Raw genomic sequence first — 14555 nt, 5'->3', positions numbered from 1 at the left:
CATGGGAAAGGACATCATGTGACCAAGGCACAGCCCTTCCTAAGTGACAATTCCCTTCAGTGAGGAGAACACAGCACCCTTCGGCCGCCCATGTCGGACCAAGGGGACAGCGCGCTCTCACGTTCAGCTTCTCACGTTTTCCCTTGTGAAAATATTTCAAAGTTATAATTAGTGAAACATAGCATTTAAACGCCTAAGAATGTTTGAAAAGCATGTAACAGGTTATAAAGATCGGCTTCAGTTGTTTCTAAAAGGGAAAAAAAAGCTGACTACAGATGTCCCTTCACTCTCAATTATTATTGAACATAATGCCAGGATTGCTGAAGGGCAGGACGTATTACCAAGGGTAGAGTTCACAATACACAGCGTGCAGGTGGTGTGAGATAGGACGTCACTCACCATGTCAGAAGACACAGTTGGCAAATCTTCGGGGGCCAGTGTGGTGACGTTAGACACGGAGATGTTCACTGTAAGCAAAAAACAATTTGTGACTATAAAAATAAAAGAGAAACAACCTAAGTGCACAATGAGGCATTTAGACATGCAATTCTAGGCATCAAAAATGTTTGCAATAGCAATCTAAGGGCACAATGAGTTTTTAATTTTTATAACATGTGTTTACCTCTGACCTAGATTAAAAAAAAAAAATTGAAGATTTGGATACATCTCTTAGGCTCGAATCTGATAAGAAACAATGGCAAATATTTAAAAGAATGGTATTGAAATTTGTTTCAGGTTTCAAAAAAGACAAAAAAATAAAACTTTAGCTAATTTGTAACTTTTGGAAATTTAGAGTGTGTATGAGAAAGTATATCTTGTAAAATAAAAAATTACTAAATATTTTTGGGGGCAAGACACGAAAGTAAGAGGGACTTTACCTAACAAATGCAATCAGTGTAACCTGGTTTCTTGTACCCTCAATGAATCCCCAACAATAAAATTTTTTTTTTTTAAAATGACTAATATAATGGGATGAATATTTAATCTAATTTTTAAAATTTATTTTCATACAACTTAGTATTAGTACAGATTAAAGATGTCAGTTAAAAAAGAACTTAGTTTATTTATTAAACCAACCTTCCTCTTAGAAATGTTTCATTAGTTTTATTTTACATTTTTAATAAAAATTAAAGCATAATACAGTAGAATCGCTATGAGATGACCATCCGAGAGACTGTAACAAGCCGGGCAGCACAGGGAGGTGGTGGCCACGGGAACAAGGTTACTGCTCTGATGGGCACCTGGGGTGCGTGTCCAGTCTGTGAAAACTCGGTCAAGTAAAGGAGGTGGTCAGTGTAGGGAGGTGACCAGCTACAGAAGTTCTACTGTATTTAAAAATTATTCTAATAATTAAAACAATTTTCTTTATTAGAGAAGACCTTTTCCTACTATGCAAAACTTCATGTATTAGAAGATAAGCAGTTACCCAGAATATCCCCAACTTATAGCACTATTGTCAAACAACCCCAGGCTTGGACCGTGAGGGTCAGGTAATGCACGTAGGGTCAGAATGGCTGGTGAGCCTTTGGTTCCCACCCCCTCCCCTCCAAGATGGAGCCCATCTTTTCAGATTGCCTTGTTTCAGGTCGTTCCTACATAAACCTTTACGAAGAACACGAATTTCCTCAATGGCTGAAATGGTACCCATGAGGGAAGAACAGATGCTGTCCCTGACCATCTGCCTCGTCCGGCTCCTGACTCAGAGGAGCTCAAGAATATCTGTTTACTGTCAATAAATAAGTTAGGAAGGAGGGTATTCCATAACCTAAAAATGAATGACAGCAGATAAAGGCACAATGAAGAAACCAAGGCAACAAATTAAAGGAGAGAGAATCGTTAGCTTGAGCCCTAGCTTTGCTCCATTCTGAAATCCTCTGCTCTTTGAGAGACCTGGACTGTAAAATTATGGACCCAAGGCCAGCTGCTGCAAAGGCTTCCCGTCTCAGCCAAGGGACAAGCACACGAGCCCACTGCCCATCTTTCTATTCTCTGTCTCATCACAGATCCAGACGGAACACTGGGCCCAAACAACAAAGCAAATGACGGTTCACTCTTCGAAGAAAGGAAGACATTATGAAATCATTATCAACAACACCTAAGTTTATATTCCTCTTTCGTTTCAAAAAGCTTAAAGTACATCTTCTCAGATTACTGAATTTGTTCATTTAAAAACATCCTAAAACACACAGTAGGTATACTTTTATACCCACTGTATATTGTGTGGGGCTTAGAAGCGAGATGTGCCAGGCCACATGCTGGGATCACAGAGTCAGAAGCCAAGCTGGCACTCGGCATTTCCAACCACTCAAGTCAGGATATTCAGTGTGGCTGCAGAACCCGAGGCGGGATGCTGCCCCCAGTGCTGGGTGATGTGGCTCCTCCCTGATGAGCGTCTTCAGAAGCAGCACCGTGACATCCCAGGCTCTGTCCCCAGGGGGCAGGACGCTGCTCCTTCTGGGCAAGGTTCTCTGAGGCAGTTTTGTGAGCTCTCTGCTACAAGAGATGGAAGGTCTTTTTGCATCACCCTTTTCTGCAGAGAAACAGGCATTACGGAGTGAGGAGACAGATATTTGAGGCTCCTTCTTCGTGAAATGGATGATGGATGATAAAGGCAGGAGTGTGTTTTTATCATCTGAACTGTTAGTTATCACTCTCAAATTTTGGACACACACCAATTTTGCCCATTTAAATTCCTTTCAACTTTTTAGTTTTATTTTTTTCTTTTTTCTGAGACAAGCTATTAAAGTGCATTGGCTTTCGAAATCCCAAAAGACCAGTACCAAGAGGACAGTAAAAAGTGTAAATACATTCTCTTCTTATTTGAATAACCAGCCGCTTCAGAAGAAAGACTTCAAAATAAATGTATTAAAAAAGCACTTTTAATAACTACATATTGGCAAGGTCTGATAGAATCCGTAAGTAAAATTAAAAGTGAATTCCTCTAGGCTCACAGAAGAGAAAATGATCAATGCTAATTGGAAGCATGGTTCACACAGCTGCTGGTCACCACTTGGGTCCAGGGGCAAATATCTTGGCAACCAACCTCAAAATGATCCATTTCTACAGAATCTGTAATAAGCTTGATTAGAATTCTGGGAAGGTCAAACAGAAAAGCCAAAACACACTACACTCTGTCTTCAGCCTTTACTCAGCTTCAGCTCATGAAGCAGAGAAACCTGGGGCCCCAGGACTCAGACTAACTCGGATCTAGCCAGTGGTTCCCAGGACGGCCTCTGCCCAGTTCTGGGCTTCAGCAAGTCTGCATGGGTCGAGCATTGCTGACCACTTGGATTTTCACTTGGTCTTTCTTCCTGAGTTTCATATCTTAGCTAGTCCTCTGGAAAGGGGAATGAATATTGTCAGTAAAAAACATTTAAAGATGTGTCCGTGACTTTTCTATCTTCAGCTGGAAGATAATCTTCTTTATGCTGAACACAAGCTCTAGAGAAAGGACAAGAGGGCAACTAGGGCTGGGGCCGTAGGAGTTACGAGCGGACAGAGGAGGTGCCCATGTCTTGGTGTTGGCACACCGCTCGCTGGTGTGGGGACTATCGCTGCACCCCACAACTTGTCCCTCTTTACCCTCAAAGGACCTGCACCAGGCACCACTCCAGGGCTCCTGATGGTGGCAAGAACTTGTGTTCCGCTAGGAATACAGAGGCACTCACCTGAGCCCACGAGGGCCAGTGTGAGCAGTGAGTGGTCACTGGGGGCAGACCTGTCTGCTGTGACGTGCCACATGCACGGTGTAGGGCAGGAAGCCCAGGAGAACAGTTTGAGCTCTGGCTCCAGCACCTTCTGGGCACGGCAACCTCCACCCCCTCCCCACTTCACCTCGGGGAAGTTACTCTACTCATCTTAACCACAGTCTGTGAAACTGGACATGAAACCACTCACCACACAAAGCATATGTGTACTCTTCAATCTACTCTCACAAGTTCACCTACTGCAAGCTAAACCTTCTGCAGCCACATGAGGTCACCCTGCAGACTGCACAAGGCCTGGGGAGAGCGGCCGGGAGAGGGGCCAGCACAGCGTCCAGCCCCGGGAAGCCCTAAATAAATAGCAGTGAAGATTATCACTAGCTCCGTGACCTGGATGAACATCAGCTGCCCCTCAAAACTTCTGTGATCGTTAAATACACATGTATTGAGTTATTAAAATATAATTTATCAAAATCCCCTTGTCAAATGCCTTGTATTCAGATGGCACTCAATAAATATTAACCTAATCTGAACCTGTATGATCAATATAGCTTCTTAAGGTTACAGTGATATGGAACTGATTAACCTGATGTGAACAATGAAAGCTTTGGACTGGTCTCCACAGTAATGAAACTTGGGTGTCTCATTCCATTCTACTTACGTGTGATCTGAGAAAACTGAGTAAGAGGGGAGCAGAGGCAGAAAAAAACTGCGTGCGCTTCTTGCTACCTGGTCATGCCAGATTTATTTAAGGTACTGGATAACGTGAGCACACCCATGTGTCTTGATAAAGTCAAAAATTTACGCTTTGAATTCATCGTTTAATAAAACACCCAGAAATGGCTTTTGTGGGGATAACTTTTGGGAAAAGATTTCCCAGAATTACCTGCTTCCACCTTAAGTCTTAGAACCAACTCTATATTATTGCCTTTTCTGGTTATTATCCTTTAAATTTTCCTAGGTATTTTCACCAAGTCTATTCCTAGATCTTTTCACTGTGACTAGACAAGTTCAAATTTCCATACATAACATAGTATATTATGCTTCTCGATCCCCAGGCCGTCTCACCCACTGTGGTGCACAGAGGATGAAGGGCTGAGCTCCTGCAGCGACACTTAAGGTGGGTACATTTAGCCTCTACTTTCTTAGAAACTTCTCTTCCACAACACCCATCATTACATTTTGAATTTGTTACAGATATTATTCTGAGGAAACTTTCCCAATCTGTGTTTTATGCAAACTCTAAGCCAGAGAATTCCCAGGACTGGTAATGATCCAAATTCTTTGCTTCCCCTTTTCTGCTTCTTGTGCAAGCACTACGCAGAAACTACTAAAATATAGGTTAGGATGGTAAGAGAAAACTAAAACAATGGGCTTCTCTCAGAAGACATGGTAAAACATCAGCTGTGCTGGTAAAGGGTTCTTGCAGGAGCAAGCCTGAAGTTCATCATGGAAAATGAACTCGGATGATCTTTTATTTCCTAAATTTTCTTTGAACGGGCATTCTAATTATAAAACTTATACTGACTATTGTGTGGGACCATGGGAGACACAATCTAGCAGTTCCTGGCTGGGGCTGGGTTTGAACCCGCCACCTCTGGCATATGGGGCTGGCACCCTACTCCTTTGAGCCACAGGCGCCGCCCAATCCAGCTGTTCTTTTTAATCATTTTAAGACACTGATGCATAGCACTTGTTAATATGATGGAAAAATTACATCGACAGGAATTGCAGTGACATTCCACACTAGTGACAACTATTTCAGAGCACCAAGAGGTCTCCCTATGCCGTGAGTGAAATAAAGCGATGGAAATGGAAGCCCAGCCTGCTCCCACCATGGCTGCACACCGGGAAAGACGGTCCTTACTCCGACACACTAGGGATGGTGGTGCACCTGGTGCCTGAGAAGGGCGCTCCTCCTCTTCATCACATGTTCCTTACTGAGCATGAAACAGTCAACAATGAATCAATAAAATATAAACCCCCTGTTAACAATATGCTGTCTGTTCCCTCAAGACTACTTTCTTACTTTCATAATTTATCACTTTTAGCAAGGCTTCTTTTTCTTCCAGGTCTACAGCCAACACCAGGTTTAAAAACTTTACTTTGATCCTTTCCAAAACAGCTATGTAACCTTGAGCACACCGTCACTGCAACTTTTATGCAGAGGCAAATGAGCAAAGGTACGAGGCCAGAGATTAACTTCTAAAGTCTGGGTCAAATGAAAATCTGACTTTAAAAAGTAACACAATTTTAAAAACAATACATCATATAAAAAGTAATATGTATGAGAGAGTTTGTGTGTGCGTCAATGTGTGTGTATGTGAGCACGTGTGTGTGTACTCTGCTTCACTGCAAGCACACGATTCTTGCCAAGTGAGGAAATACACCCTTAGTAAATTTTTGGTGATAAAAAACAAGAAGAAAGGGCAGAGAGGCAAGAGGAGGTGAGGGAGTCCAGGTCTTGTGCCCTGTGTAGAAGGAGGGCATCCGGGCCTGTGCCCTGAGTATAAGGAGGGTGTTTGGGCCTGTGCCCCATGTACAAGGAGGGCGTCCGGGCCTGTACCCTGTGTACAAGGAGGGCATCTGGGCCTGGCCCTTGAGTATAAAGAGGGCGTCTGGGCCTGTGCCCTGTGTACAAGGAGGGCGTCCGGGCCTGTACCCTGTGTACAAGGAGGGCATCCGGGCCTGGCCCTGAGTATAAAGAGGGCGTCTGGGCCTGTGCCCTATGTACAAGACTCTAGCATCTGCATTTTTGACTAAGTTAAATACATTCCTTCTGGGAGAGCTGAACACTGCCTGAGTACTTCAAAGCCTCTCTGTATGACCCTGCACATCAGACAACACTTCTGCAGTCTTAAGATTCAATGGGATAGTATTAGATATTTTAACAGAGATGCCCTGAATCCCTTATATTTTTCTTTAAATACACGACACAGTTTCATACGTGTCCATAGCACCACACTGCTTGTTAGTTTGGGGGGAGGCGTCAGCTTGTGGCAGAAGACTGGACAGTATCTTTCCCTAGGAAAATTTATGAAAAAATTAAATGTTTGAACCCCTTTAAAGAACACAACAAAAAGATGAAACAGACTGGGCCTCTCTGGTAAGTCAGTGAGAGACATGAAGAACAGATGTTCACTCATCGTGTGCTGGGTGCCGCATTTGCCTTAGCAGGAACCTCCGAGAGCAGGCACATCACTCACCCCGCTGACAACAGCCTAGTTCAGGACCAACCGCTAGCTGGTGGCAGAGCCGAAATGCAAACTCAGTTTCCTTCATTCCAAAGAACCTGTTGCTTACACTTCACCACAGTAATGGTTTCTAAACTAGAGTGATGGTGGAGAAAGGGGATTGTGAATTGCCCTTCATTTAGATACCGGATGGTTTTCATTTTTGGCTTTTGAACTAAATTATCTTCATTCGTACAAACCTCTGCTACGTAATCATGAGGGTACAGTGGGGAGCTTAACACCTATTTCCTCTACATTAATTAATAGCTGCCTCATTTCTATAAAAGGAAGCTTAGCTCAGAAACCTTTGTGGATGCCACGTGTCCACTCGCGCCTGTCGAGCTTCCCGGCTGGTTTCTTGCTGCCGAGCCTCCTTCAGTCTTCAGCAAACCTCTGTATGGGAGCTGGGTTGCCCGGCAGTAGTTGGGAGTTAAAAGAGGGGAGAAGACGCATGTAGAGAACAGGACGTGATGGGGCTTCCCAGAAGTAAGAACGAGGAAGAAGAGGACAGGGAGAGCGGCCCTGACAACGTGCCCCCGAGAGCCAGAACAGACTGTGGCCTTGGAGAGAGGCTTTCCTGGGAGTAGTGACCCTGCTTCCATTCCTGTAAAATCACTGCTCAGTTTTCAGAATCACGGCTTCATCTGCACAGAGCTGGTTCATTGTTACATCTTGTCCCAGTGTTGAAAAACAAGGCATCTGCCAGTTTAAATATTATTGACTCACTGAATTCTTCCACTCGGAGGACATGTTGTGATGAAAGGCTGGTCTTTTGCTGTCCTTAGAATGCTTATTTGAGCTGTACGGGCAGCTGTATTATTCTCCATTTTTCAGTTTGTTATCAAGAAGTACTAAACTTATGGTGTACCTATGCAGTTTGCTACTAAAAATTATTAAGGTTATGGAGAAATGCACAATCATTAACCTTAAGGGATTTTGTTAAACATGAAAGTGTCATGAAAATGGCAACTATCCACTTGCCTTTTTTTAAACCACACATAGGTTTCATCTCCACAGGTGTAAATGCTCTTTCATGTTCCTCTGCACATGGCTGCAGACCAGGGCTCCACAGCAGTCCCACGGCAGAGCGCTGCCCGCCCAACACGGTGCTCAGAAGACTGGCTTCTTTGTAATATTGCTCACCCTTAACAGCTAAATACCATCCCTTCTCGGCCTTGTGGCTAAGATCAAGTGTTAACAGCTAAATACCAATCCTAAATTTTAATGAATAATAACACCAAAAGTAACGGCAGCTAATACACGATTACTTATTACCTATCAGAAACAGACTTTAGTATTTTTTCTGTAATAGCTCTTTTTTCTCTTCAAAAGACATCTATAAGGCAGACACTATTACTGGCCTTAATTTACAGATAACAAAAGTGAGGCAAAGCTACCTTAGAAAAGGAACTTGCTGTAGGTCACACACTGGCATTAACCGACCAGGGCTGGAATATGAGATTTTCAAACTTCACACCCCTGCTGTGCTGCTTTGCTGGTATCACCTGGAGGTGGTGGGAATTGTCAGAGTCCTCCCAAGACAACTTCTTGGTTATTCAGGACTGACTTTGTACACAGCCTGGAGAAAATAGGACATAGGAAAGGCTAACGCCACTTATGTCTACACCAGTGCAAGTGTAAGATGGATCCAACTTCAGTATCACTTTTTCAATAAAACAAAGCTACTTCTTGGAAAGAAAATGACATGTGAAATCTCTGAGCATTTTGTTATCGTTTGAACACATTCAGAGACGTCTTCCTTGGTTTCATATGACCTTCTCTGCCAGCATCCAATTAATAAAACAACAAAGGCAAGTTTTCATCGCCTCACGTGAGTATGGGATGACGCCAGGCAGGCCTTGTCTCCATGTGACAGGCGTGCTGACAAATCCAGACACCTCAAACCTCAGAACAGCCAAGTGGCAATTTTTTTCCTTTACAAAATCTTGGTGTACAATTGGGAGTTAAAGGAGGAAAAGATACATTTAGAAAAGAAAAACCTAGAAGCAAGTAAGAACAAGAAACACTAGAGAGAAGAGGAAGAGCTGCCTTTACACCCCCCCCACATGTACACACACATACACACACCCACAGGCACACCCACATGCGTGCACACAAATGCATACCCACCCACATACACCCACATGTACACACACATACACACACCCACAGGCACACCCACATGCGTGCACACAAATGCATACCCACCCACATACACCCACATGTACACACACTCACATGCACACTCACACACACTCCCCCACACACATATGCACACATGTGCGCGCGCACACACACACACGCACATACCCACATGCCCACAGAAAAAGCCAGAGTATATTGGGCCATGAAGAGAGGTTTTCTTAGTGAGTAGTGACGCCTATTTCCATTCCTATAAAATCATTTCTCAAACTTGCCTAATAAGTATAGACTTTTTGTCCACATATATAGATATAAAGAAAGGAAAATGAAAATTCAAAAGCCCACAATTAAATATGCTTGTGAAGCCAATAATTCAAACATCCAGACTCCCCCGAAAGCCTGGCTGTGCCCTGACAGCCGTTTCACCTCCTCTCTCCTCTTTAGGAGGAGCTCTTAGGAGCTTTGGGGAGATTGTTGAATTGATTCTAGTAATAATATGTATCATGTATCAACTGCCTATTGTTTTCAAAGCACTTTTAAAATTATGAAATGTCTTAAATTTCTACATTGTATCTCTTTCTGCATTGATTTTAAGTATGGGTTTCATTTTAATGTGTTGATTTACCTTAAGCAAGACAAAAATAACCAATTCGTGCCAAGCCCAACAACGGGTTCCTGAGACCCATCCTGGGGAGGCAGAGTTCTCTTTTCTGCCACCGCTCAAGATGCACATGCACTGGTCTTCTGAGACTTCACCAACATGCTGGAGCAGGATGGGGAGCACCAGCAAAAAGCTGGGAGTGACCTGCCTCAGCACAGAGGCTCCTCACCGCCCTTTACAGCCCAGCCTGCCACATAATTGTCCTACTGAAAACACAGAGAGGTTTGGCACAGAAGCAGGTACCAGGTGAGCACGCCCCACCTTCACTCCCCAGTCCTCGGGCACCACTGCACTTCCGGTGCTAAAAGACCTTAGTCAAAAGCATGGATTGTGTCGCAAGTTTCACTTTAAGGGACATCGACCTGAGCTGATCGCATGACTCTGGTCACCACTGCCACCACCATTTTCTTGTTTGACACGAACATCTATCCCTTTTCCCACTAGAGCAGATCTCAAACAACTTTCCTCAGAGTAAGTCCTTTGTTCAAATGCCTTCCAATATTATACAGTGGTGATGAATTACTCCAAGAAAACATTCCAAAGACCAAATTGAACACTTTTTTGTGAAAAAGTTCTGATGTCAATTCGTGTTTGGCAAGACAGAAAGTGCTAGGATGTATGGAATCGTATCCCTTACTCAGAAGTCACTTTTACTTCTGTATCTTTCCTGACTCTAGAATATAAATCCACTCCTAGAACGTCATGTTCCTTCTTTTCCTTTCTTTCTTTCTACGTCATCTAGTAGCAATCAAGCTATAAGGATCTAGTTTACCACCAGGCAGTTCCAACCTGGCATTCATTTCTTTTTTTAATTTCATGCTTTAAATTATATAAAGTGAATTAGAAACTTCTTTCTTTCTTTTATAAGCTTAAAATATCTATTAGGAGTTTATGTGAGGACAGCAATTCCTATAGCAATAAGGGGTCAGCAGGAGGAGGGGCTGACCCCTCTTTACGTCTGTCCCCCGCGCACGTGGTCCTCCCCACTCACCACGTGAATGGTGCACACACTAATCCCCCACAGACGCAGTTGGAGTTAATTTCAAAATATTGAGCTGGTTACGTTCACATCCCAGAGCTCTTAGTTTCACTCCCTGACTGAATCACATTAAGACAGCTCGGTCTTCAAATGACACCTGAAATTCAGTGGCCCAGTTCTCAGAGAACGTAAAGTAAGGCCGGCTCCTGAGGGTCATGGCCATAGCGAGGCGCTGTGCCTTCCTGCAGGCACAGGGCTGGCGCCAACACAAGCAGGTGCCCTCACCTGGGTCAGGCGGCACGCAGGCACAGACAAAGCGTGTGTTGTAGCCCACTCTGAAGTCAGAGTTGATGGGGTAGTAATCGGCCAGCTTGATCATCTTCTTGAAAGCATCGTAGATGAAGATGAAGCTGATAAGGGAAGAGAAGCCCTCCTCTGTGAAGCGAGTGAAGTACTGAACCAAGAAGCTGGCGTCGGTGGCCACCAACACAAGACACAGGAAGGCCGACCACAGGCCGATCCAGAGGCGAAACTCCAGGTAGTCAAAACCATTGTCTCTGGGAAGAGGAAAGAAAGGCGTTCAGACTCCTGCTCTGTAGAACATGATGAGCAACGTAAAGAAGGTAACTGTCTACAGAGTTTGTGCAATCTTTCTGAAGACAGCTTCAGCCTTCCCTTTCAGCTCCTTTTATGGTGGGAACTCCACTGCTTAACTTTACGTATGTCTCTGAGAAGTAAGTGCACGGTATTCTAGGAATTCAAGACGATTTCCATTATCAAACCGTGAGTCAGGGTCACAATAACAGCTCAGAAAGATGGTTTTGTTACATCTGAGCAAATTCGCTTTTTTCTTTAAAAAAATTTCTAAATGATTACCTACATTTGCTGGAAGATGAGGGTTAGAGTGATCTTGGTCTATTTTTTTTTTTTTTTTTGTAGAGACAGAGTCTCACTTTATGGCCCTCAGTAGAGTGCCATGGCCTCACACAGCTCACAGCAACCTCCAGCTCCTGGGCTTAAGCGATTCTCTTGCCTCAGCCTCCCGAGTAGCTGGGACTACAGGCACCCGCCACAACGCCCGGCTATTTTTTGGTTGCAGTTTGTCCGAGGCTGGGTTTGAACCTGCCACCCTCGGTATACGGGGCCAGCGCCTTACCGACTGAGCCACAGGCACCGCCCATCTTGGTCTATTTTAAGAGTGCTAGCAGTTGTTTATAGAACTGAGGTTTACAGGAAGGGCTGAGTAGCAAGCCCTTAGCTAGCTAATGGTCAGAAACCTCATCAGCTTGGGTACAAAGGGGGAAAACGGATGTGTAAACTTAAATCTCTGAGTCTGGAAAACACACCAAACAAGCTCTAAAAGACTTAAAACACTCCTAGAGGTTCAAGAATGACCAAGTCAAGTCAATAAAACTCATGGTACTTCATTATAGAAGTGCTATGTTTAGGGAACCAGGAAGAAAGAGGCATAGGGATGGGAATCTTTTAAACGAGTTGGTCATCAGTGACAACTATAATAAAATAGTACTATTACATCCAGTAAGGCCCTTTGGTGCCAAGTTTAAAGAGCAATTAAGTTATAAAAAGCAACAGGAAATTATGTTAAAGACCAAAGAAGAAATTATGGTGAATTAGAATGAGAAAATGGCCTTACGTTTTTATCCTACCATTTGGTAATCCTCAATATTTTGGGTTACAGGTTCTTATAAAACCAAGGATACAGAAAAACTGAAGAACTCACATCTGAAACTTGCCACAGAAATTAATGTGCGGCCACTGACAAATATATATAAACCCCCTAAAGCAAAGGAATAAATCTGGCACTATAACACCAGAAAATAATAACTTAAAGCCTAAGTAGAATATAGGAAATTACAAAATGATAGTAACACAAGATGAAATCCGGCCTTATTGTGAGGTTTTCACATGACGTAGAGCACATTGCTAAAACTGCACTGAGATTCCTCACTCAAGAAAAAAGGAGAAAAAACTAATCTAATTCTCTATTATTGGGATACAAAGAATAAAAATAATATAAAAGAGACTGCAGAATTTAGGTAATAAAACTATAAGTATCTTTTGGAAAATTATAAGCTATTTTCTTCATTCTATTAATAGTTTCAGGAGGTGAAAGCATGTAATTCATATTCCTTTGTCATCTTCCCTTTTACAAGGCAAATATTAACACTTTTGAGATATAACAGATCATGTGGAGTTACTGTTTGAGTCTATTGAACCTACCAAAAAAAAAAAAAAACCCACTTATTTCTCCAAAAATGGTAAAATATGTTGGAAAAAAATCTGGGCAAGACAAAATAAAATAGTTTCTTCACTGGAGAACCTCTCAGATCCCAAAGTACGCTGCAGCATAAAGTGAATTACCAAGTGGGGGGTGTCATGCACAGCACTTCCCAGATTTTTGGGAGCACAGACTTGTTTTTCACGGGACATCTAATGGAACTGGTGACAGATGAAACACACTTTGGGAGATAATGATCAGCGCAGACATCCCGTATCCAGACAGAGCCGTGGCTGCCCTGACAGGAGCAGATGGTGCAGCACTGGGTGGAACGGGCTGCTGCACCGCAGGAGGGGTCAGAGCGCGGCTCCTCCAGTGTCCCCTTGTTGCTTTACAACTGTTTCCAGATAAACCCCTTGGAACCATGTTATGTTACCAATTATGAGAAACAACAGGGAGAGGGGGAGAAGAACTTGCTTATGAAGAGAAGCAATCTCTGCCCACGATTATCTAATGCAGACTAGGATGCAAACATTTTCTGTAGGTTAAGGCTCTGATCACATTTCACCCAGTAAATCTTTCTGAGGAGGTTGCATGTTTGTTCCTGTTTATACCGCACTGCTGTTTAATCTGTTCTCAGGGGCTTTCTTGTCTCACACAATGTTTTTTTAAACATATAAAAGCTGCTTGACTCTTTCTATAAACTGACATGAATAGAATTCTTTCCAATGTTTTTCTGAGAATTATGACAGGGGAGGGATTTGTAATAGTAATCTCCAGAAAACGCATATCATTATTTGAAATTTGGAACTTTAAATCCTCAGGAGACTCTTACTGATATTCCCAACCCATTCAAAAAACTGGTTTTAGACCCTCATTCCCTCCTCTGCCTTATGATCATGTTAATAACAGGGAGAGTGCTAAAGGCTACGATGAGTCCCCAAGTTTATGAGATATTATGTAGGTAATGAATACTAAAAAGAAAATCCTAAACATGTGTAACACTACAAGACTATGGCAAGTCCAGTGAGGAAGGGGTTTCAGCCACATGCAATTCTGAAATCTTGCTAAGGCTCTGCCAGGGAAGGCCAGTCAAGTACATGGGACACTATTCAACTTGATTCTGAATCTATTTGTGTGCTAGTGTGGCCACTTGGGTAATTCACTTAACTCGTTTCCCCTTCTAATATATCCATCAATTTCTAAAATAAAATATCACCACCATAATTGCCGTGCATATTAGCAGTGTCTAGGGACTGAGGCTTGGGCCCTGGAGTCAGACGGCAGGATGCAGACTGGGCCCCAGGGTGCTGGTGCCTGCTCCACGCCTCCCTGTGTTCTCATCTGTGAAGCCGCGGGTACCCCCTCTGCCCCGGGCACGGCAGGCGCTGACTCCGGTGTGGCGTGCTGGGGAGATGCTCAGCACGAGATGGGTGCTCAGTGAGCGCCAGTCACCATTCAGTCAAGAGCACCAGATGGAGGCTAGCATCAGCAGGCCACGGAAAGAACACCAGCCTGTTTCTCAGTGAATCCTGTGACCTTAACAAGTCACTTCACCTCTCTAGTGCGTATCACTGAGGATCCTGACAAGAACAGA

General features: G+C 43.5%; 1 protein-coding gene across 3 annotated transcripts in view; it reads right to left on the bottom strand.

Moving 5' to 3' along the window:
• Positions 1-14555, bottom strand: part of SLC4A4 (solute carrier family 4 member 4) — a 394952-nt gene that overhangs the window by 61415 nt on the left and 318982 nt on the right. For all 3 annotated transcript variants that reach the window (XM_053566691.1, XM_053565978.1, XM_053567426.1), the window contains exons 14-15: positions 11005-11276; positions 400-467 (exon numbers count right to left, since the gene is read on the bottom strand). In XM_053566691.1, the coding sequence (XP_053422666.1) occupies positions 400-467; positions 11005-11276 (340 nt within the window). The remainder of the gene's footprint in view (positions 1-399; positions 468-11004; positions 11277-14555) is intronic.

The sequence above is a fragment of the Nycticebus coucang genome, chromosome 1, assembly GCF_027406575.1.
Source record: "Nycticebus coucang isolate mNycCou1 chromosome 1, mNycCou1.pri, whole genome shotgun sequence".
Taxonomy (NCBI): Eukaryota; Metazoa; Chordata; class Mammalia; order Primates; family Lorisidae; genus Nycticebus; species Nycticebus coucang.
Note: the sequence above shows the minus strand (reverse complement) of the source record. Positions and strands in the feature narration are given on the sequence as shown.